The sequence below is a fragment of the Passer montanus genome, unplaced genomic scaffold (assembly GCF_014805655.1).
Source record: "Passer montanus isolate IOZ18808 unplaced genomic scaffold, ASM1480565v1 scaffold43, whole genome shotgun sequence".
Taxonomy (NCBI): domain Eukaryota; kingdom Metazoa; phylum Chordata; class Aves; order Passeriformes; family Passeridae; genus Passer; species Passer montanus.
This window is the reverse complement of record NW_024369151.1, coordinates 366,823-389,445: the sequence shown is the minus strand read 5'-3', so window position 1 is coordinate 389,445 and position 22,623 is coordinate 366,823. Positions and strand designations below refer to the sequence as shown.

Here is a 22,623-nt window from a genome sequence, read left to right as displayed (position 1 = left end):
ACAGGCTGAATTACATCTTGTCACTGCATAGATCTTATCTTTGTCTGATTCATGCTGCAGTTTGGGTTCCAAAAATAGAGCTTGTGCATGAATCTGTACACACATGCGCTTTTCAGCTCTATGACTCCTTTGAGGTGACCTCCTTTGCAGCGCTGATGAGCAGTGTGTGAGAATATTACTCATTCCTCTGGATACACACAGAAAACCATGAGCAGGGAGAGGTGTGCAGGTTGTATATTCTGTCTCAAAGCATTGACTGTAAATATGCCCAGGTTACACCGACACCTTGATTTCTCAGGATGGGAGGAATGATGGAGAGTATTTGCAGTTGCTTGGGCTTCTCTTTTTAATACCTAGAAATTCAGGTCATGCCAAGCAGTGACTGCAGAAATAGCGACGTTTGGATATTCAGAGAAGCCAAACAAATGTCACTGACTTGAAATTAATTGAATTGAAGTGGGAAAAGACATGCATGGCCTAGACATCCCACGCCTTCAGCTGCAGAGAAGAATCAGAGCGCATACTTGGATCCTTCAGGGAAATACATTGCCCAAATGAGGAGGGATCAGGATTAATATTTCTGCTACTTTCAGATGTCAGCAGTAAGCTGACATGAGTGGGGCAAACATTTTGCAGTGATGCACAGAAGCACCCCCAGAATCACCTGCTGTAACATGCAGCATTAAAGCTTTTCTGAATAACTGTATTTTCTTACTATTTATCCTTGAGCTGTGTGCAGGGAAAACAAACCGTTTCACATGCAGCATCTGGCAGAACTGTGAATTCCGCATGTGATCCAGCAGAGTTAAGAGCTGGTGGAAGCTGGTTTGGTCCTCAGTGTTAGAGAGTCTTACAGAGACAATGGGAGGGTTTTTTCAGGTGCATCTGAGCTGCCAACGCCTTCTGTTATCAGCAACACAGGAAATTTCTAGAAGTGATGAGAAGCAATTCCAAGACTGTGGCAAGTATAATTTAGTTAACTCTTCATTATTTAGACTAGGAAAATACACAAAAAAGTTATTTCAGAAGTACAGTTCTTAAATGCTGTCAGTAACATCTGGGAGGTACTTGGTATCTGTCAAACATAACTCCTGATCTTGCAGAGTTATTCTTTGTGCAGTGCTTATCATTGGTAAAATTCTGGAAACTCAGAACATTCAGTTTAAACAAGGGGCCAAGTTTTTTCATGGTGTGTCCACACTAAACCTCTTTAGCAGTAGGTGACAGAAGATGTTGGGTTTCCTGGCAATCCTTAGAGACTAGTGTCTGCACCAGAAAATCATGTCAGCTGATGGCCACTCTGATAATCATAGGTACGGATAGACCTCTCTGCTGAGACTCCAGGCTATCAGATTGGGAAACACAGTTAGTTTGTAATTGATTTGACACAAAGTTTCCAGGGAGGCTGAAGTTTAAAAACACTCAGTTTCTGGGGTGCTGAGTTAAATGCTATTGGTACTTTAAAATGTCAGAAAATGCTTCCCTAAGGTGTAAGGAAAGAGAGAAGCCTCAGGGGCTGCCCTTTAACTGCCTTAGGGTAAGCAGATGAGTTGGAGAGAAACCACTAGATTCTTGCAGGTGGGACCATGGCTGTGGGACTGCGGGGCAAATCTAGAGTGGTTTTCTAGTGTCTTCTACGAATGTTAGGCACATTGCTTCTTGCACTTTTCTGGGAGCCTAATCAGAGTTGTACCTGCTACCTGGCTTATTTTTGTGTGCTTTGGGTGGTGCTTCTGGAGGATTTCTTTTCTGCGCCTTCACTGGTGATGGCCAGACCTGACCCTCTGGCTCTAGCCTTTGGAGCACATGTAGGCTGTCTCTGCATCTTCACAACTCCTCTCCCACAGTTTATTTGATTTCTCTTGGATTTCTTCTTGGATAAGTTCTGTTTTTGGATTGCTTTACTTTTCATTTTTAAATAGACTAGCTGGGATTCTTCAGCAAGGCATGCCTATCCCACCCCTCCTCATCCCCCAGGCTTACTGTAGAAGTAGGATTTGCTTTATGGTTGTGTTCTAACTGCTCTGCATCTGTCCAGACTGATCTTCCAGTTCTTTGCCCAATGTAATGCTTTTTATGTTTTTTACTATTCTTTTTAAGGAAAATGCAAAAAACGAGGAGATGGTTTGAAACTGGAGAATGACCCTCAGGAGGTGAGTCACCTAGAATTCAGAGGTCTGAGGCCTCTTGTCCATCTTTGGTCCATTGGGAGCAAGTTCTCTATTTGTTCCTGCCCTAAGGCCTGCCTGGCAGGTGGGTGAGGGACAGTGGGTGATGCCAATGCTCTTCATTCCTTGTTCTGTGCATTTCAGCCCTGCTCGTACCCTCACTGCAAGTTCCCTGCTGTTTTTCATTCTGTCGCTGGGAATGACTGTGTCCCGATGTTTGCTCGGTAGCTTTGTACCTGTCCTCCTGTGAGCAGAGGCAGAAATTCCTTTTGTCAGGGCCTTCTTGTGGGGCCTGAAGAAATTACTTGATGCCCGGCTCTGGCCGCTCCTCGGAGCTGGGCTGTTGTACTCTCACTGGTGTCCATCTGCTCAGGCTCAGATGAGGAGAATTTTCCTCAAAATATTCTCCCATGGGAAATGCTTTTATGAGAACAGTTACCATAGCTGCATCTTTTTTGCAAATGTGAGTGCATTTTCCACTCCTGGGAAAGGAGTGAGAATTATTCCAGGGGCACCAAATTCCAGTAGGAGCCATGGAGACTGAGCTGGGACCATGGAGACCGAGCTGGGACCAGTGCTTTGTGGACTTAGCAGCATGCAGAGTCCAAATGATGAAAAGTCAATTGGGTGTTAATCCTGTCAGCCATCCATGGGAGAAACTGCCTCCTGCATTTGGACACCAGCAGCATTAAGAGTAGAGCCAATATCTGAGTCAGGAAAAAGATAAAAAGATGGAATGGGAACTGTGTCCTGTGTCCTCCACTCTGTGGTTTAGCATTTGGACACCAGCAGCATTAAGAGTAGAGCCAATATCTGAGTCAGGAAAAGGATGGAATGGGAGCTGTGTTCTCTGTCCTTCACTCTGTGGTTTGTATGGAGTTCTTTTGCCAACACACAATTTGGGAGCACAGGGGAAAGGACAGGGGTGGGTTTTAGCATGTGATGTCAGAGACCATCAGGTGCTTCACATCCTGTTCCCATGGGAAGTGGAAGCTGGGAATCACCAGGTATCTTATTTCAGTGATAGTGGTGTGAAATCCAGGGGTACTCCTTACAGTGGTTGTCACTTTACAAAGTTTGCTCAGTCAGTACTGTATCCATTGTGTTCTGTATCAGCCTGAAGTTGAATGCAGTTATTTACTGCTTCTTTGCCTTTATTTCCTCAGGCAGATTCGGAAATGGCTCTGGATGCAGAATTCCTGGATGTCTATAAGAACTGCAACGGTGTAGTGATGATGTTTGACATCACCAAGCAGTGGTAAGAGACCTTTACTGGCACCACGTGATTCTCCCTTGTTCAGACAGAACAAATGACTTCCAGATTCCCAGTTGCATTTGGAAGCTGATAACCCTCCTAATGAGTTGGAACAAGCTTGTATCCTTTAAAATAATAGCTTTATCTTGTGACATGGCTTTTAATACACTCCTCTCATGGGTTTGTTCCAAACAAGCAGTGTTCCAGTGGGTTGTGTGCTGCAATTGCTGATATGCTGCTGGCTGAGGCTTGATAATTAGTGCTGTCACAGGTGCGAAGTGTATGTTGCAAACCCTGCTCCCCAGAGCGCAAGGGAAAGGAGGATGCTAGTGAAATTCCCAAGAAAGTGGTATTAGTAAGGATTATTTAGAGGCCCCATGCTGCATTAATCTACGGAAGTAATGGACTGTTGGTTTTGCACATCTGAGGAGAGTGAGTGAGATAAGGAAACCAGAGTGGAAAGAGAAAGGGGTTAGATCTCCTGCTTTATATTTAGGCTGATGTTGGTTTGTTGTGGGTCAGTGAGCCTGTGGACAGCTGAAGGGAGAGAATCCTTTCCTTCTGCTGACTCCACAGTTTTGCAGAACTGAGATTGCTGTAGGAGATGTTAAGGTTCTGGTGAAAGTGGATTATTGAGCTTTTGAAGTTGGCTTTGAATAAAGAATCATGCAAACATGTTGGGGGTTAATGTGTTTCTGTGATGGGGTAAAGAAGCCAAAGACTTGGAAGGATTTTTGGAAAAAAAAATTCCTGTTGTTTTTTTTCTTTGTGATTTGTGCATGAAACTGCTAACAGAAGGATGTCCCCACTCATTCGCTCTCTCTCTCCCCTCTGATGAAGGACATTTAACTATATTCTGAGGGAGCTTCCTAAAGTCCCGACCCACGTTCCAGTGTGTGTGCTTGGGAATTACCGGGACATGGGGGAGCACCGGGTCATCCTGCCCGGCGACGTGCGGGACCTCATTGACAACCTGAACAGGTGAGCCGGCAGGCAGCAGGTCAGCTGCTCCTGCCATCAGCCGTCAGTGACCGTGTCACTGCCGTGTTTCACATCCATGTCACACGTGCCCTCTGCCTTGGGCTCCCAGAGCTCCCCGTGTCTCACCAGCAGCAGCTGCTGACACCATGAGCCCTTTGATCTGGAGTAGATTGTTTGCCATGCTCCTGGAAACTGCCTGAGACAGCATGTGCCTTTCAGAAGTGCTGTTCCCAACAAGCCATCTTTTCTGGATAGTCCTTCTGTGAGAGAGTGCTCTCCCCATAGCACAGCTGTTCTTTGCTCCAAGTGGTTGAGCTACATGAGAGCCAGCCAGGGCAGCTGTGTCCTTGCTCTGCCTCTGAGCATCCCCCACACAGCACTTGCAGGGCACGGCCAAGTCACATGTCCCTCACCAGCCAGACAAGCATTTCCCTTAAGCAGAGATCTGAGGTGCTCTGTTACATGGTATAAAATAGTATTTGTTGGTTAAGATTCAGTAGATGGTACCTTTTTATGTAGTTTTATGTTTTTAAGGTATTTTTTCATTTTCCTCATCTCTGATTTGTTTATGCCTGTGTCAGGCACAAAGAAATGGTGTCAGTTTTAAGACTTTATCCATTACAGAATAATTTCTTTACAAAATAATTTCTGTGTATTATTTTTGTCAGTCCAATTGTGGTTTTTAAAACAAAAACCTTCACTATGAAATGAACAACTTGTAAAGCTGTGAATCCCCAGTTTAGGAAACCAGCATCCCTGTCCTGACAGAGTATTTCTTAGCCTGGTAGGCAGATGACACTGTCACACACCAACAGCCACCTTCTGCCACCCTTCAGTGTGAATTTTGGCTGTACACAAAATAGTAAGTCCAAGCAGAATGATGCCCTGGGCTACATTTGAGGGTGGGGGCTGGCTTGTGGGGTGGGTCATGGTGTGTAACCCAGTCCTGTGCAGGGTCTGCAGGTTGTGCTGGGTACAGTGTTCTCCTCTCTGCTTGTGCAGGCCTCCCGGCTCCTCCTATTTCCGCTATGCTGAGTCGTCCATGAAGAACAGCTTTGGCCTCAAGTACTTGCACAAGTTCTTCAACATCCCCTTCTTGCAGCTGCAGGTAAGGCAGGGATGTTATCCTGATGTGCTGGATCTGTGGGACAGATTGGATTTGCTTCCTTTCTAAGGCAGGAATTTGGTATTTGGGGTTTCATTTGCTGTTAAAGGATCCTGAGTAGATCCTTCTTTTCATTAGAGTTGGTATAACAAAATTATGTCAGAGCATTGGTGCCTGTGACTGATTCAAACATGTTTCTGGTTGCAAGAGGTCAGCTGTGCTGTGTTCCCAATACTGACCTCAGGAGAAAGGCTCCATTTTCACTGGCATGAAAATGGCATCCAGTGGTGCAGTTACCAAGTCAAAAATGTAAAATACACACATCTGTTAAACTTTTGATTTCAATTCTGTTCAGTTAAAGCTCACACGAGAAGAGATTTGGCCATTATCTGAATAGTTCAGGAACCTCTTCTGAAAATCTTAGCCCTAATGGTAAACGGCATTAGATATGAGATCCACGTGCATCCCATTCACATGGATCCAGTCTCATGTTTCCTTTGTATGTAAGGATTCTTGTGAAGGCTGAGGGAAGGGCAAAGGCTGCAAAGGGTGGGATTCTCATCTGTGAGCCTTTAGAAGATCGGCTTTTGGGGTGATCCTGTGGGAGTCCTTTGGGATGAGTAGCTTATGCTTTTTGAGGGCACATATGATGCTGTGTCACTGTTTTCTGTTTGATGGGAAAAACCCAGGCAGTTGATCTTTATTCTCTTTCACCAGTAATTGAAGTGTATGTGTGTATGTTTATATAAATAATCCCCAGTGAAATGCCACTTCAGAAGGAGCTGAGATATATTAGTGGATGTTACCAAGTCCTCAGGCTGCAGAGCAGAAAGAACCAGGATAAGAGAATTGAACGTATAAAAGCTCAGTGAAACAATTCAGTTTTTTGAGGGGGAGATTGTAGAAATATGAGCTGTAAATCCAACCTGCTGCTCAGTGGAGAAGACTGAAATCTTCCAGCATGTTGCTGGTGAAATGTTTGAGTTTATGACACTGCATATTCAGAGCTTTACTTGATGTCATAGTTCACCTAAGATGGGCTGCATTGGTTTCTCCAGTGCCTCTTGCACTTGTGCCACGGGTTTATGGGCAGTGCCTCATGCTGTTCCACAGTAGCTGCCTTGGGGCACTTCACTGCTCCCAGACACCCACTGGGAACCTTGTGTTGGAGTGCACAGGGACCAGGGCTGGCCCTGTTCAACATCCAGTGCAGCATGAGCTGAAATCTGTGAGAAAATCACATTTAGACTCAATTCCTGAAGGTTCTTCTTATATCTTCAGAGATCCTTGCCAGTACCAGGCTCCAGAAAGGAGTTTGTCTCCTTGGAGCAGAGTAGGATTAAAGGAGAGGGATGCTGCCTGGTATGAAATGCCTGTAGGATTTAGCCAGCCTCAGACATTTCTGTGCCTCTCAGCCTGCCCTCCACAGCTTTCCAGGGCAGTAGCCCAGCTGTATCCGAGGTCCCAGGCTGTCTCTCAGCAGGGTTGGGGTCAGTGGGTGGTTTTCAGTGGCACATTCTGTGCTCATTTTGTAGTCATGCATCTTCCATAGCAAAAGCAAGGGCTGAAATCCATACCCCCAGTACAGAGCTCATTCTCTCTGTCAGCCTGAGATCTTCAATTATTTATCAGTTCCTTTCCAGGGGCAGGATTGGCAAATCCGAGGATGCAGTTTAGCTGTAGGTATATCTGGAAACCCACAAATGGGATCAGGTCACCCAGGCCTCCAGATGCTGTGCTGGAAGGAGACAGGATTCTGCAGACAGCTGACATTGCCTTTTCCTGGGAAGCCCTTGCAAGTGCCTTTCAGCTAGAGCACTGGTCTCTAGCACGTGATTTTTTTCCCTTCTTTTGGGTCATTGCAAAAAATAAGCTGTTTCTTTAATATTTTAATAACCAGCATAGTAAAATATAATATATTTTTTGAAGTATGTGGAACTTTGTTAGTAGTGATGAATTTGTACAAAACTGATTGCAGCTCTCTCTTTATTAGGTATATATTCTTGATTTATTGTGATCTGTGAAAATTGAAACAAGTAAAGCTGGTGTATGTCTCAGAGCCAAAGTGTAAGGCAAGGCACACCATTTGTTTAATAGACAAGTCTAATTAAAGTAATTAACAAAGAGCCTAAGGTAAGCACCGGAGAGCAGTAGCCCTTCTGTCTCTGTTTGTTCAGCTAATTTACTCAGCATGTATTTCACCTGTCTTAGGAAAGTGGGGACAAAGAAGCAGTAGACTTGCCCTTTTTTGTCTCGTTTTTGCTTATACTGCATGAATAATATAAAATTATGATATCTATTGTTTCTGAGATCTTGATTTTCTTGAATTCTGAAATCTAGAATTTGAATTCTAAAGTCCTCATTAGTACTTCTGATCAGGGTAGCTTTAAATATGAGTAGCATATTTTGCTGAATCTTTCTTGTCTATAAATGACAATAAAGGAATTGGCATTAAGTAATGACTTCTTAATTCCAGGCATGCATGTTAGTTAAGGTCAAGTTTCCATCTGCAGAGAGCACTTGAATATGATGAATAAAAATTACTTAGCATAGAAAAGAGGGATTGCTCCAAGCTCTTAACACAATGGCAAAGGTAAACATGAAGACTCTATATGCCTTGGAAGCAGTAAATTAGCTTAAATGATCACAGAAGCCTTTTCATTTCAAGAAGGACTGTGTCTTACAGTAAATTAGGGTTTTCAACTGTGATGAGTCACCTGGTCTTACAGTACAAAATAAAAATGACTTAAACTTTTTTGCTGATTTCAGTCATAGTGGAATTTGATATAAATCAGTTTCTCCCTGGAGGGCTCAGGCTGTGCTGTGATCCTTCTCCAGAGCACAGCACTTGGTGTGATTTGTGTGAGCCAGATGGGTTAATTGCTCTTCAAACCTGTGCAGTGGCTTTATAGCTTAAAGTGTCACATCTATGAAACCATAATACCAACAGCATGTGCATGTAGAGACTGAACACCATCACTTCATGCAAATGTTTGTCTTCTCAGATAGATATTATTCTGAGAATTATGTAATCGATTTCCTTTTGGGCTTTTCATCTGATGGGATCTTTCTGCAGTGAGTTCAAGTGTTGTCAGACAGGGAATTAAGAATTCACCATGGTTATTGATGCTAGCCTTCAAAAACATTTGTCAGAGCAAAGCTGAGATGTACTTGGAGGATAAGGCAGTTATCAAAGCAAAAATCTTGGCAGTTTGGAGGAAGGCTGGGGTTTCTCCTGCATGTCCTCCTGCCTAGGCAGGAATGCAGCATGTAGCACCATAGACCTGCTGTAATGGGAACTGTGCAGGGCTGGGAGTCACCAGCCCAACTCAGCACAAGCTGGCCCTGCTCCTGTGCCACCCAGTGCATAGGCAGGGGCAGAGGGAGGATTGATGCCCTCAGGCACAAGCATGTGGCTTTTGACTCCAAAATTCTGGAGGTGAGCTGATAGTAGGGCCAGTGCCCAGCTGTGTGCCAGCCAGCTGTGCCTGAGCAGAGGGGATGGGGCTGTGGGGCAGGATTTGCACCACTGACAGCTCCAGTCTTGTCCAGGGGATCCGGAATGATGTTTCTGCAGGAGTGGATGCTGTATCAGCCCTGCAGGGCTGCAGCCCTTGAGGGAGCTGGCTGTGCCTGTGGGTATTGATCTCTCCTTGCTGCCATCTGGATGTCGGGAAGAGGGAGCACTTCCCCTCAGCTGAGGTTTTTGTTTGAGTTCTGTGGGAAATGTGGGAAAGGAAGGACAGAGTGGGGCAGTCCTGGATTACATTAGTGCAGTCAACTCACTTTTTTGCCCATTGAAAATGAGGTAGGGTGTCTGTCCCCCATCTGTGGAACAGCAGCTGGAGGCAGAGGGGCAAGGACTTCTGAAATGTCACTGAGTCGATAGGTTGTGCTCCCTCATCTACCCCAACAGCAAAAAAAAGTTATTGGGAGACTTTGCCTTCAACTGGGTCCTGCTCCTAGAGGGTCTGATCTAGTGCAGGGAAAATCAAAAGGCCTGAGTGAATGAGTTGCACAGCTGATCTCTACAGGGGCTGAATCCGTTCTGCAAATGTAACTGGTGCTGTGGTGTCTGAAATAACACTATTGATTTATGGCTGAGAGCAGCTCACAGAGCAAGGTGCTTCTTACACACAGACTTTATAGATCATCTACTTTTTATTCACTGTCCCTTTGTGCTCTGTATTTAAATTGACACCATGATCAGGGCCAGGGTTCCTGTTGCACATGGTGCTGTGGCAAAGTGGTGACACAGGATCTCATTGCAGAGATCTGTTACAGTGACCCTTCTGCTCAGACCCAGCTTGTTTTCCTTTCCTCAGAGGGAGACGTTGCTACGGCAGCTGGAGACAAATCAGCTGGATATTGATGCAACTCTGGAGGAGCTGTCAGTGCAGCAAGAGACTGAAGACCAAAACTACGAACTGTATGTCACTGAGCTGTCTTTTCTAACTGCTTTGGGTGTCACATGAATGTTGGGCAGCCCCAGCTGTGGCGTGTGGCCAGGTTGAAGGGTCTAGCGAGTAACATTTAGGGATCCTTTGGATAAAATGTTGCTTTTGAATGGCATCACCTGAAGAAAAGCATGCACCTGGGGATCCCTGTGAAACAATCTGGTTCCTACAGGCACGTGACTGGGGAGAGCAGGGCAGGTGGGACTGAGCAGCACACCTGAGCCTGCACATGCTGAAGTAGATAAAGTGCTAGAAGGGGATATTTTCCATCTCTCAGCTGCTCAGCACACAAGTTGGTTCCTCTCCTGGCTGTTGCACTCCTGTGTATTTTGTGGCTTATGACAGCAGAAAGTAACAACAACAGCACTGCTGTATTTTGTTTCCTTTGAGCACTTCTGAACTCTTTGCCGTATTTCAGTGTCCATTCTGTGCCCTGGCTGCTTGTAATGGTGTTTGCCAGCTTTAGCCCCAGACAACCAATACACCTGTAGCACAGTGAACAGGAATCCATATTCTGTTAATTCCTATCACAAGGCCTTTATTGCAGTGGTGTGCAAGCCAGAAAAGTCAGCCTCAGAAGGTATTGAAAAAAGATTATTTACAGGCACCTTTTGTTTGGAAATTGGAATTGATGATCATGAAATGTTCATGCACAGGCTTTTGGACAAGTATTTTTCAGACCAAGTTTCAAGTTTTATAACCTTGTTCAGCATGTTTTCCTTGGAGGGCATGGAAATACCCCAATTCACACAAAGCAATGCTGTTTCCAGAGCATTCACTTCATTCTCCTCCTGAGGGACTTGTTAGTCACCTTATGCCTTCAGCACTTCTCTTGATGTCCCTACTCAAAGGACTGGGCTGCATGGGCTGTGCTGTCAGATGGTTTTCCATACTTTTATTTGTACTGCTTCAGTAATGGGAGAATCCTTAATAGAATCAGGAGTTGGCAGAGTTGTTTCAAACTCACAGCACCAGATCTTGCTGTTTTGTCACCTCTTGCCCTTCCAGCAGCTTTAGCATGTGGTGGGTCTCCATATGTGTCACTTCAGCTCACAAATCCAGCAGAAAAACAGGGTTGTGGGGCTTGGAGCAGCCTGGTCCAATTAAAGGTGTCCCTGCCTGTGTCAGGGGCATGGAATGAAATGAGCTTTAAGGTCCCATCCAACCCAAACTAGTCTGAGACTCTATGACTGTGAAATCTATCTTTACTGTATCTATCTTTGCTGTATCTACCTCAGGGTTAGTCTGTGTTGGGCTGGCTCTGAGAACAGATCTTAGATGTTAAAGGCAGCAGCAGCAGCAGTGTGGTAGTGGTGGAGGGGTGGCCAGACCTCCTAGTTCCAGCAGCAGGTATTAGACTGGATCACCCATTATGACCACACTGGCCTGCTGGAGGCTGTTGGCACTGTCAGACCAGATTAGCTTAACATGGCCTCAGAAATATCAGAGCCTGACAAAGAGGAGTTGCTGAAATATTAAAAGCAAAACTTTTCTCTAGGGTTCTGGTTTAGCAAATGAAGTGACACCCTTATGCAGCCGACCAGCTCCTGCATGCTCATATCTGTACTGAAGCCAAAGTTCTTCACTTTCAGAAAATAACACTTCTTCAGAGGAAGGGCTTTAAAATGCCCCTGGATTCTTCCTGGCTAGAGGCACAGATTCCAAAAGAAAAGCACCAGGGAGCATCATGTGTCAGTACTTTGATCTCACTGACTAAAGACTGCTATTTTGGGGTTTTTAAGGTTTTTCTCTGTACCCCAGGTAGAAACAGAGTCTGTTTGTTTAAATGGTACCACTGTGGGACAGATGAGCTGCAAAGGGGTTACTGCAGCCCCAGAGCTGAAAGGTATGCACTTCTTACACTCAGTTTTTATCCCTGCAGAAGGTCTCCAGGCTTGAGTTTTATAGCCAAAGACCTAATTTAAAGAAATACTCACATTCATATGTCAGAGAACCTAGGTTTGGGTAAAGCCTCAACCTTAGTAAACAGTTTGGGCTGGGAAACAGTACATGTGAACACAACAGTGTGTGATGGGAATCAAAGCTTGCAGCGTGAGGCAGGTCTGCAGTGCTCATTATTAGGGCTTGGGAAGGTCCCTGCATCCATGCTTGTCAGATGCCCATCATTTTGGAATTACCAGGGGTCTTGGTTTGACAAGACAGGTGTCTGCTAAGGAAGGCAGGAGCCTCCCTTGAAATGGAAAATGCAAACTCCCTCCCATTGAATTATTGTCATTTTGAAATTAAGGGGCTCTCAGGCAAAGCTATGGGAGTAGGAGTAACAGTTCTTTATTAGGAAAAAAAATTAAAATAATAAAAAGAAAAATGCAGTAATACAAAACACTGCCAGAGTTAGAACAGGAAGTGACGCCCTGTGGGTAAGGTTGGAGTCAGCAGTCCAATTAAATGGTGGCTGCAGCCTTCCTGCAGTGACAGTGATGGTTCTGTTGGAGCAGGGATCTTGGAGAAGGGTGGAGTTTTCTTCTGAAGGTCCAGTGGTGGTGTAGATGGGCCTGCTCTCCCTCTGGGAGTGCAGTGGAGAAGAAAGCTGCTCCTCTGGGAATGCAGTGGGCAAAGGCTGCTGTGGTGTTCTAGGCTTAGATTGTATCCAGGGAGGAATGCTTGGCTGCTTCCCCTGGGCAGAGCATCTCCCAATGGGATGATGGAATTTTATCAGCCATGCAGGGACACTCAGTGGCCCATTAACAGAAGATATTTTCCAGAGGATGGATTGGTTGTGGAAGCGATAAAGAGAAGTACCCCACCTGGTTTTAACAGGTTAACAGAAGATAACTGCTCCATCCCTATCAGATGGCAATAGAATACACACCCCCAGCCAGATCTTGCATTTTCCAGCCTAAGACACCATGTTTAATATGCTGCATCAGTGAATGTCCAAGTGAGCACCTGGTACACTGACTGCTGCCACTCACCCTGTTGTGTACAGCATGTGTGTTGGTGCAGTGTGACTTGGTGACCCTTGACAGATCACAGAAATGTGGAATCCTTAGGATTGGAAAAACCCTCTGGGATCATCAAGTCCAGCTGTTAACCAGGCACTGTCAAAGCCACCACCCCACCATGTCCCCAAGGGCCACATCCGCGTTTTTCAAACACTCCAGGGATGATAGCTCTACCACTGTCAGGGCAGTTTGTTCCAAAGTCCGGCTGCCCTTTTTGTGAAGAAAGTTAACATATCCAACCTGAACCTCCTCTGGTGCAACTTGAGGCCTCCTTTGCTTTTTCCTTTTCATTGCTTGGTAGAGGAACCCAACCCTCAGCTGTCACACCTCCAGTCACGAGACCCCACCTGTCACACCTCCTGTCATAAGGCCTTTATGTTAGTTGCTTCAGTTCAGACAGCACTGGGAGTTCTGCTATGGGTCACCCAGATTGCACAGCAAGGGGAGATGACTGCAGGTATCTGGGGCCACAGGCCATGGTGTGGCTGCTGCAGCACTTCCTCGGAGGCCATTCCTGCTTTCCTGCCATAAAATCAGGGCACAGAGCACAGCGAGGTGACAGCGCTAGGACATCTCAGCTATTCCCTTCACGCCTGTGCACGTCTGGTAGCTGCTCTGTCACAGTGACCAGTGCTAAATGTGGCTCAGTGAGAACTGAAAGAGAACAAGAACTCTTCCTCCTGCTGCAGCGGGGGGGACCTGAGGACAAAACATCACTGATCCCAAATGTGGATCCCAGAGACAACACGAGGTGGCACACAACGCTGCCTCTTCCACCTTACGTAAGCCAGCCTGGGCAGCCACTGCCTGGATGTGCCTGCAGGAGACACAGTCTGCTTCCAGTTCTTTCCCTGTGTTTAGGCTCCTCGCTGCCTGACCTACCTCTGGCTCTGGTACTGTCCCTGTGCTTTCAGACTTTACTTTTTCAATGCTGCTAAAAGGACATTTCAGTCCTTTTTGAATTCTTGAATCCTTATTAAACATTCGTGACTTTTATGATGTTCTGAATTTGTATGTAATTTGCTCAATTTCTCCATTTTTAATTGTACCCAGCTTATCATCTGTTTTCAAGGAAAACTTGTATATGTTCAATGTGCCCATTGCCCCACAGAAGGGTACCAGGGCTGGGCAGCCCTTTTGATGAAGGAATTTTCCCCAATACTCAGCCTAAACTTCCCCTGGCACAGCTTGAGGCTGTCTCCTCTCACCATGTGAGTGCCACTCCAGTGACTGCAGACAGGCATTTGGGCTCTTTTGCTAAGGACTCTGCTTCAGGGAGACACATTCCCCAGAGACAGCTTTAGTCACTGCAGAATCATTGGCTGGGAATTGGGGTTTTATTTGCTTTTTTTCCACATTGAGCATAGCTCATAATTTCAGGAAGACCGTGGTGCTGGGTAACACCTGCTCAGTGGCAGGAGAAGCTGCTGCTGGAGCTGTTCTCTGGTATCCTTCACTGTATGTAAATGCAGGTCCAGAGTGACACCAGCTACAGGCTGAACTACCAGATGGGAGAGTAAACCCACTCCTGCTTTCTCTTCCCCTTACCCCACTTTTATCTTCTCCACTTGCTGTGAATCCTTGTGGTCATCAGACAGGACAGGAGCCAGCCTGAACCAGAATGGGACTCTTATCACGTTATGATGGGACTCTATGTAGGTCATGTTTTTGGGGGTGCTGCATTAAGAATTAAGTGCATCTAAGCCTGTCATCAGTCAGTCTTGTTTGAGAAGTGGGGACATGGAACACGTCCTGTATTTTATGGAGCATGGAGTTATCCTGCTGCATCCATTTTGTCAGGTGGAAAACAGGACAACAGCAGGAATTAAACCTGCTTGGCTGTTGATTCTACATTCAGGGACCTGGGCTAGGGGGATTGAGGCAGTGTCTTTAATGAGCCCAAAACAAACGTGAAAATATAACCTTGCTAACCCCAGTTAAAATTATGTCATCCAGCTGATTAATCTTCATTTTCACAATTAGTAAAATAACCCAAGAAAGGTAAGAGCCTTTCTTGCCACATGAACAATTTATCACAGCACGTTAGAACCAGGAGCCAAAAAGCTTTAGGCTGCTCCCACCCTCACTGTTAAATGAACACAAGCACTGACAATTTTAGGAATTGTGAGGCTAACAAGTCCTTTTGTGTTTTTTGTGTTTGCCCTGGGGGCAGAGCAACAGTAACCTCAGGCCCTGATGAATTTTTGTTCTCACAGATTGTGCTCATCTTTAAATAATGTATAAAAGTCTCCTCTTGTGAGCAGGTCCACCCACCAGTGAATTATTCAGGAGTTTGAGGATGTTTTGGACTTGGTCTGTAATGGAAGGATTAAAAGGCAAATAAGGAGCCCCTGTGAATGAGAACAGATGACCCACCTGAATGTGCATGGTGTATTTGCATTCTCTGTATCCCAACGGAATAAAGGTGCTCAGGTATGAGTTCACCTTGTGCTTTAGTAGCACCTGGTCTGCTCCCTCAGAGGGGGCACAAAGCTGTTTATTCCACAGTAAGGTTTTGAGTGAGTCCTTTTCCAAAGGACTGATGGAAAGAGCGAGGAATGGACAGATTGTGTAGAATCTGAGAAAAAACAGACACATGGCAGGTTTGGCCTGGTGTGTTCCCAAAACAGCCACACTTGTGCCTCTGAGGAGTGTGTGTAAAGCCAGAGAAAGCATTCATGCATTATGTAGTATTTTCAAAGTGTGGAGGATGCATAGACACCTCCATCCTGGAAATTACTGCGAGCTTGCTGGCAGCATTTAATATGTGCTGGTTTTCCACCCACCTCCCTCACAGAAGATCTGGCTATAAGAACTCAGCAGAGCTGGTTTATGAAGCCTGTGTAGATAGAAGCAGTGTCAGACCACCCTCATTTCCCCAGTGTCACAGCACAAGGCTTGGCCCACATGTCTAGTTGGAGCTGGTCAAGGTGACATGAAACACACGTGTCACAGCTGTCCTCAGTGCTGTGCTGGGGCAAGAGTCTGTGTAGTCTGTCTTGTGCTGTCCCCAAATAACCATTTGTATCTTCCTACTAAAGAACTCGCTGTCTCCTGTTTTATGCCCTTCACACACCACAGGTAACAAAGGTACAGGAGCACAGGTGTAGACAAAGCCTGCATGTGTTTTTGTGCTCCAGTCTGCTTGCGCTGGAGGGAAGGATGACACTCTTTATACTTCAGTTATGTAGTGGGGGTTTTTTCCCCTCCAGCTCTTAAATTTCATGTGTTTCTGGAGGAGAAACAGGTGGTAGTCGCAGCCTTCCCTCCCTCTGGAGCTGGCTGCTTTCCCAGAACAAAGCAGGTTGTTTCCAAAATGGGCAGCTTTGGCAGAACCACATACAGTAAATCTTTAAATACTCTGGTATTGTTAAGAGTTTCCTGTGCTTTGTTGAGTACAGCTTTAACTATCCTTTGAGCTTCATATTCTGTAGACTGAGGTGACTCTATACATTCTTTGTGTCTCCTTGTTCCCAAATCTTCAGTGTACAATCATCTTATCCTACCTGAGTCAGCCAGTTGCCTCGATGGTGGGACTCAGCACCTTGAGGCTCAGAGGTTGCTCATTCTGACTTCAAACCATGTTGATGATTTTGGTGTTCCCACAGACAGTCAGGAGAGCAAGTACTGCTGGCAGCAGTACCTTGGCTGCTGGGTGCAGAGTGCCCAGGCTTGCAGGCTTCCATCCAGAATTGCTGTTGCTATAAACAGGAACAGAGATGTGTGTAGATCATCTGGGATTAATCTCTCCTCACAGTTGGGAGGCAGAAGTCTTTAACGCTGAGTGGGTCTTGGGAGGAGGAGGAGGAGTGAGTACCACAAAGCAGAGCTGTTCAGCTCTCCTGTCTTCGGCTCACCAGAAGGCCTAGATCAAAGCTGGGAGAGGAGGAATGGCAGAATTCAGCACTCAGCACATGTGATGTGGAGCCGAGGGGTTGCACACTGTATGTAGGCAAAGCTCACAAACAGCTTTGCAGGCCATGGCAATTCACATGGTTTGGGGATAAAGAGCCTTAGCTTTGTTGGGTGAGGGCTGAATTGCAGGGCCTCGTGGTTTGTTTTTCCCACCTCACAGATGCTGTGCATATCCTGCTTGGAGGATGTGGAGCCATGCCCCCCCTCCTCAGGAAGGGAGCGCAGTGGCGGAGAGGTATTGAGCACACACTGTCATGTTCTTGCAGCACGTGTGATGTATTGTGCACCTTCCAAACCAACCTGATGCAGTCTCCACAGACCTCAGTGCAGGAGTTAAACTCCTTTATGTTTTTTCTCTGGTGCATGACAAATCCATGCATCATTTTCAGTGGAACATGTTGTCACACAGCTCGCCCCAGGAGAGGGAGGATGGGCACTGGATGCTCATCACATACTCTGAGCTCAGCTCTGCCAGGAGCTCATGTTGGTGTTAACCAGTGTTCTGGGTGGAATAGGCACATAGTCTTGGCCCAGATCCTGATGGAAGCATCAGTGAGAACACAGCATGGCACTGATGTAGGTGCCTTGGCAGTCTGCAGCTTCCTCATAAGGGACAGCAGAGGTGCAGCACCAATCTCTGCTCTCTGTGATCAGGGACAGGACCCAGGGAATGGCTGGAGCTGCATCAGGGCAGGTGTAGGTTGGATATCAATGGACAGCACATGACAGCCAAGCTCTGGCATGGTTGGGATTGTAGTCCTTAGTCCAGACTTCTGGAGTGAGTGAGGCAAGTCTTTCCCAGCCATTCTCATGTGGAGAACTGGGAGCAAGAACGCTTTTCCTCACCCTTGAGTAGATGACAATTTTGTTTGTACTGTTGAATTTCTTCCTATTTCGGTTACTTGGGATCATCCAGTTCTACCTGTATCTTGTCCCTGTCTGTTTATGTTGCCTCACTAATTCTGCTTTTTAGTGCTGCCCTTGATCTCCACTTTACCCAGTTACTTAGTTAGGAAGGACTGATGGTTTCCAATTCAAGTAAGAGCTTCCTGGGGCTATTGTTCCCTAGGGCTTCAGACACTGCTGGTCACAAAGTATAATATTTTGTTCCTTAAATGTATCTCAAGGCTTAGAGTCTCTTAACCCCCACTGTTTGTGTTCTGCTCAGCAGTCAGTCCAGGGAAGGTTCTGGCTGGCTCAGGTCCCTGAAGGACAAGGTCATGCTCTGTGTGGGAGAGGAGGCTCTCCCTTCACACTCTCATTGCCTGGAACACAACCAAAGTCTGTCTTGTAGAACCAGCTGAATCCAGAGCTTCTGTGCACAAATTCATTAAGCTTAATGAAATGAGAGGCGAGACTGGGATGCGCTGGATATTACATGGGATGCTTCACTTTGAGTGTCCTCTCTGTATCTCTTAGCTGTGCAGCATGTGGCAGATCTGTCTTTCAGACCATTTCATGGCAAAAACTTGTCTCTGTCCACATTTCTCTGCACACGGTGTGTGAAACAGGCTGCTAACCCTGCGGGCTACAGAGGGAGGTTTGAGTTAGGCTTGGGTTTCTTTTGGAAAAGCAAAGAGCTTTTCACTCTCAATAGTGGTACAGGCTTTAATGTTCTTCCAGTCGGGAACCCAGCCAGGACCACAACCTGCTCCAGAGCTCCTGCTACTTGGCTCCAGGGCCTCTCACACAGAGGGGGAGTGTGTGCAGGGGAGAGCCTGCATGTGGATCTGCACCCTGCGAGAAGGGTAATGGTAGTCAGTCTTCTCTGAGCCCTCAGGACAGCTCTTTTCTTTGGATATTCAAGGATTCCTCTCTCAAATCTATTCTTGGCTGATAAAGAGGTTATTACAGCAGTTTTCTTGAGTACTGTGATTTGTTCTGCAGAATGTAAAAATGTGCCATTCCTACAGCACTTGCTCCTTTAGAGATATATGCAACAACTGACTTCAGGTTGCATTTCAAGCCCTGGCATGTTGTTATAGTCTGTCTATTCAGGGAGTTTCCAGTACTGTTGCAAATATAGGTTTCATCCTGTAGTGCAGGGCAGGTTGGGATTCTCCACACCTCAGTGCAAATGGGGTGAGTTCAGCTCATGTGGGTAAACCACATTTATTGCGACCCAGAGAGTCACAGTGTCACTGGAAGTGGATCCATACCCCTCCCAAGCCCAGCTGGAAGCAGACCCATACTCTCCCAGCTCAGCACACAGCCAGATGAAAAGGACTTCTATAAAGGACGGAGAGGGACTTTTTATATGGGCAGGTAGTGACAGGACAAGAGGCAGTGGTTTTAAACTGGCAGAGGGCAGGGTTGGATGGAAGAAGAAGTTCTTCCCTGTGGAGGTGGGTAGGTCCTGGCACAGGGTGCCCAGAGAAGCTGTGGCTGCCCCTGGATCGCTGGAAGTGTCCAAGGCCAGGTTGGACTTGGAGAAGCCTGGCCTAGTGGAAAGTGTCCCTGCCCATGGGCTGGAATGAGATGAGCATTAAGGTCCCTCCCAATGCAAACCAGTCTGGGATTCTGAGATTTGCCATTCCTTACATTTGTAATTTATCTTCCCTGCAGGTTTCTGGAAATGATGGAAGCCCGAAGCCAAGGACACACATCACCACTAGCAACAAACGGGCAGAGCCCTTCCTCCGGCTCCCAGTCACCCATTGTACCTCCCAGCTCCGCATCCACGGGCAGCTCCAGCCCCAGCACCCCCCAGCCGCCGCTGCCGCTTGCCGCAAGCGCCACCATCTCTCCTGACCCCGCCTCGTCCTTGTCACCAGTGCCTGCCCCCGAGGCCCCGCAGCCGCCCACGCCCGCCGCAGCTCCCGCGGCGCCCCCGGCCGCAGCCCCCCCGCCCCGGCGTGGCATCATCGCGCGGCTCTTCGGGACAGCCCCCGCGGCCGAGCCCGCTCCTCCCCAGCCAGGTGGGTGTGCCCTGTCCTGGCAGGATGTGGCCCAGAGGCCTTCCAGTTTTCATTTCGTTTTTTCCCTGCAACAGGCTGAGCAGACAGGTGTGTGAAGGCCACAGGTACCATGCCTATGCAGCAGGTGTCCAGGGAGATTTGGGCTGTCATTCTCTTTTCTCCTGATCAGCATTTTCGTTTGTCTCTGTGCTGCATGAGGACAGTGTCCAGCCAGCTAGGTGGTGGCTGTAGCATGCTTAAGAGGAAGATCTTGTACACACAGGGTACACTAATGAAATGAGTAAAATGTCAGGTTCTTACCAGGAGCAAAAATACCTCTTGAATAGCAAAAAAAAATGGCTAGAGAAGCTATTTGAATTGCCATTCTTGCACATATGTGGCAGTCTGGAGGGGCTCCTGTGCACAATGGAGAGAAGCGGAGCACTGGGTTTAAAGGTTATTCAGCCAGAAATGGTCACGTAGGTCCAGGCTCCACAGCAGATCCCCCTCTGGGGAAATCTGCTCCTTCAGAGCAGGTCTGGGAGGAAGGAGCCCTCCACTGCTGCCTCAGCACTGGTACCCACTGGAGCAGTGCAGCCCTCGCTCCAGACCCTGCCGCATGGAGTGCCAGGCAGAAGCACCAAGGGTTTGTTGCATGTAATTTTACTGATCTGGACCATAATTTGCCTGTCACATTCACTTTGTTTACAGAGCTAACTGGAGCTGCAGAGCTGGCACTTCCTAAAAATCATGACATGGTTTGAGTCACCCCTTGGAAATACCTTCCTTCTCACACTGGCTCGCAGTGCTCCTGAGACACCCACAGAGAGAAAGGAGGAGGTGCTGGGGACACAGGTTGCAATTTCAGATGTTGAAATGGTTCTGCACACAATGTTCTGCATCCTGTGCCTGTTCCCAGAGATGACACAATGCACCCATTTTGGTTTGTTTATGACTCTTCCTACCCAGAGAAAACAAAACAAAATCCAGAGAAGGGAGGAGATGTTAGAAATTCCTTGTCAATAAAAAAAATAACCTTTATCATTTTGATCTGTAGAAAAAAAGGCAAGTGGTCTACTGCCGGTGTTACAGTGATTGGGTTTGGGGTTTTTCTTTTTCTTCTCTTTTTTTAACTCCTTCTTAGCGTGACAGCTGTTTTGGGCTTGTGACTTTCAGCCCTGATATCTCGGAATGCTTAGGGGCAGTTGCAAAAGGCAGCCAGGAAGAGCTGATGTGTCAGTGTTGCAGGGTTTCAGTGGTGTGCCAAGGGCCTGCACCTCCACTGGAATGTACCCAGGCACCAATTCACCTGGAAAGCAGCTAAAAATAATTGTTACAAAGTAATACTTGGGGTTTTTTTGGGAGATACCATTTAAGATTTCTCTTGAAGTCTTGGAGTAGTAATTCTTTTGGCTGTGATTTAGCTTGCACCAGTGCTACTCTGTGGCATTAGTGGTACTGGTGGTGTGCAGAAGTCATCTGAAAGTTGTGCTAAGGACAGCGAAATCTAGAAAAAAAAGGCACAAGTCTTGTTTTACCCAAAAGAAAAATCTAGATGTGAAGTGCAGCATGAGCAGAGGAAAAACATTGAGTATTGCAAATTCTGGAAAGGTTAATACTTCAGGCTTCTTAGTTACGCTAATTTCATGAGTTTTCATCTTGATAACCTTGAAGATAACCTTGAAGATGGGTAAAGGTGTTTCTGCAAAGAAACTGTATTAAAGTCACTCTCTATTTGAGGTAGCTCTTGAGCTTTTGTTTACACAAAACATCTAAAAGCACAACGTGAACAATTCTGCCTTGGACAGTTACAGCTGAAAAAAGCAAGAGGATAGGAGAGGGTGAACTGAACAGTCTGGAAAAAATAAGAGAATTGTGAAGGGACATCCCCCAGGAGCAGTTCACATAGCATAGGTGTAATAAAACCTGTGGTACAGTCATAGCATTCCCTGGAGAGCAGAGCCAGCCCTTGCCAGGGAGGTTTTCAGTCCGTCTAAAAGCCTGGGTCAGCCTGGTGCATTCTAAACCACAGCAGCCATGATCTGTGAATGCCTCCATGTCAGACTCTGGGCTGTTCTATATCCTGTTCATAACCTTCCTCTTCCCTCGCTGTGGAGCCAGGGTCCTGCCTCATGGCTGCGGGCAGCACAGATCTGGAAAAAGCCAATTTCTGTCTTGCTTGTGGTGACACCAGTGTTTTACAACTCCTGTCGCTAATGCAGATCCTGCTGCTGCCACTCCTCCCCCCAACCCTGCAGCCCCTGCCAAGGTACAGAGCGTGGAGGACTTTGTTCCTGAGGACAGCCTGGACCACAGCTTTCTGGAAGACCCAGCACCACAGAAAGACAAAGGGAAACCACAGGCCAAACACCGTGTGGATAGTGAAAGGTAAGGAAAGGAGGGTGGCAGCAGGGAGGGCAGGTCCTCAGCAGGGGCACACCTGGATGTGCAGCCTGGCTAACGTGGTGCTACCATTCAGTGATCCCAGCTGTTGGCTGCCCCAGAGGCTTTCTGGCTGTGCTGTGGTCAGTCGTAGCATTCACTGTTTACCATTTAGTGACACACACTGCTCCCTGGGAAGGAGGAACGTCATGAAAAGCAGATTACCACCTTCCTGGTGTTGCTGTCTTGCTTTGAGCTCACATTAAACCTCTGGGCCCTTTGGGTCAGGAAGGGATTTTCCTTCTGGCCAAACACACTGAATCATTTGAGATATTTTCCTTCAGAACATAGGGCACTTTGCAGGGATACTGTGTTTTGCTAAATGAATATTTTCCTCCTGCAGAGGCACAAAGTGTGACCAAAGTCTTCTGTGACTTGGTAATGTCATTCCTGAGGCACTATAAAGGGGTTTGGGGTTTGGTGGACGACGCTTGGGAGCA

General features: G+C 46.8%; 1 protein-coding gene across 1 annotated transcript in view; it reads left to right on the top strand.

The window, feature by feature from the left end:
• Nucleotides 1-22,623, top strand: part of RABL6 (RAB, member RAS oncogene family like 6) — a 53,899-nt gene that overhangs the window by 16,510 nt on the left and 14,766 nt on the right. Inside the window, exons 4-10 of the mRNA XM_039719864.1 lie at nt 2,101-2,153; nt 3,335-3,426; nt 4,264-4,404; nt 5,407-5,512; nt 9,835-9,938; nt 19,410-19,762; nt 21,964-22,129. Coding sequence (XP_039575798.1) covers nt 2,101-2,153; nt 3,335-3,426; nt 4,264-4,404; nt 5,407-5,512; nt 9,835-9,938; nt 19,410-19,762; nt 21,964-22,129 — 1,015 coding nt within the window. The remainder of the gene's footprint in view (nt 1-2,100; nt 2,154-3,334; nt 3,427-4,263; nt 4,405-5,406; nt 5,513-9,834; nt 9,939-19,409; nt 19,763-21,963; nt 22,130-22,623) is intronic.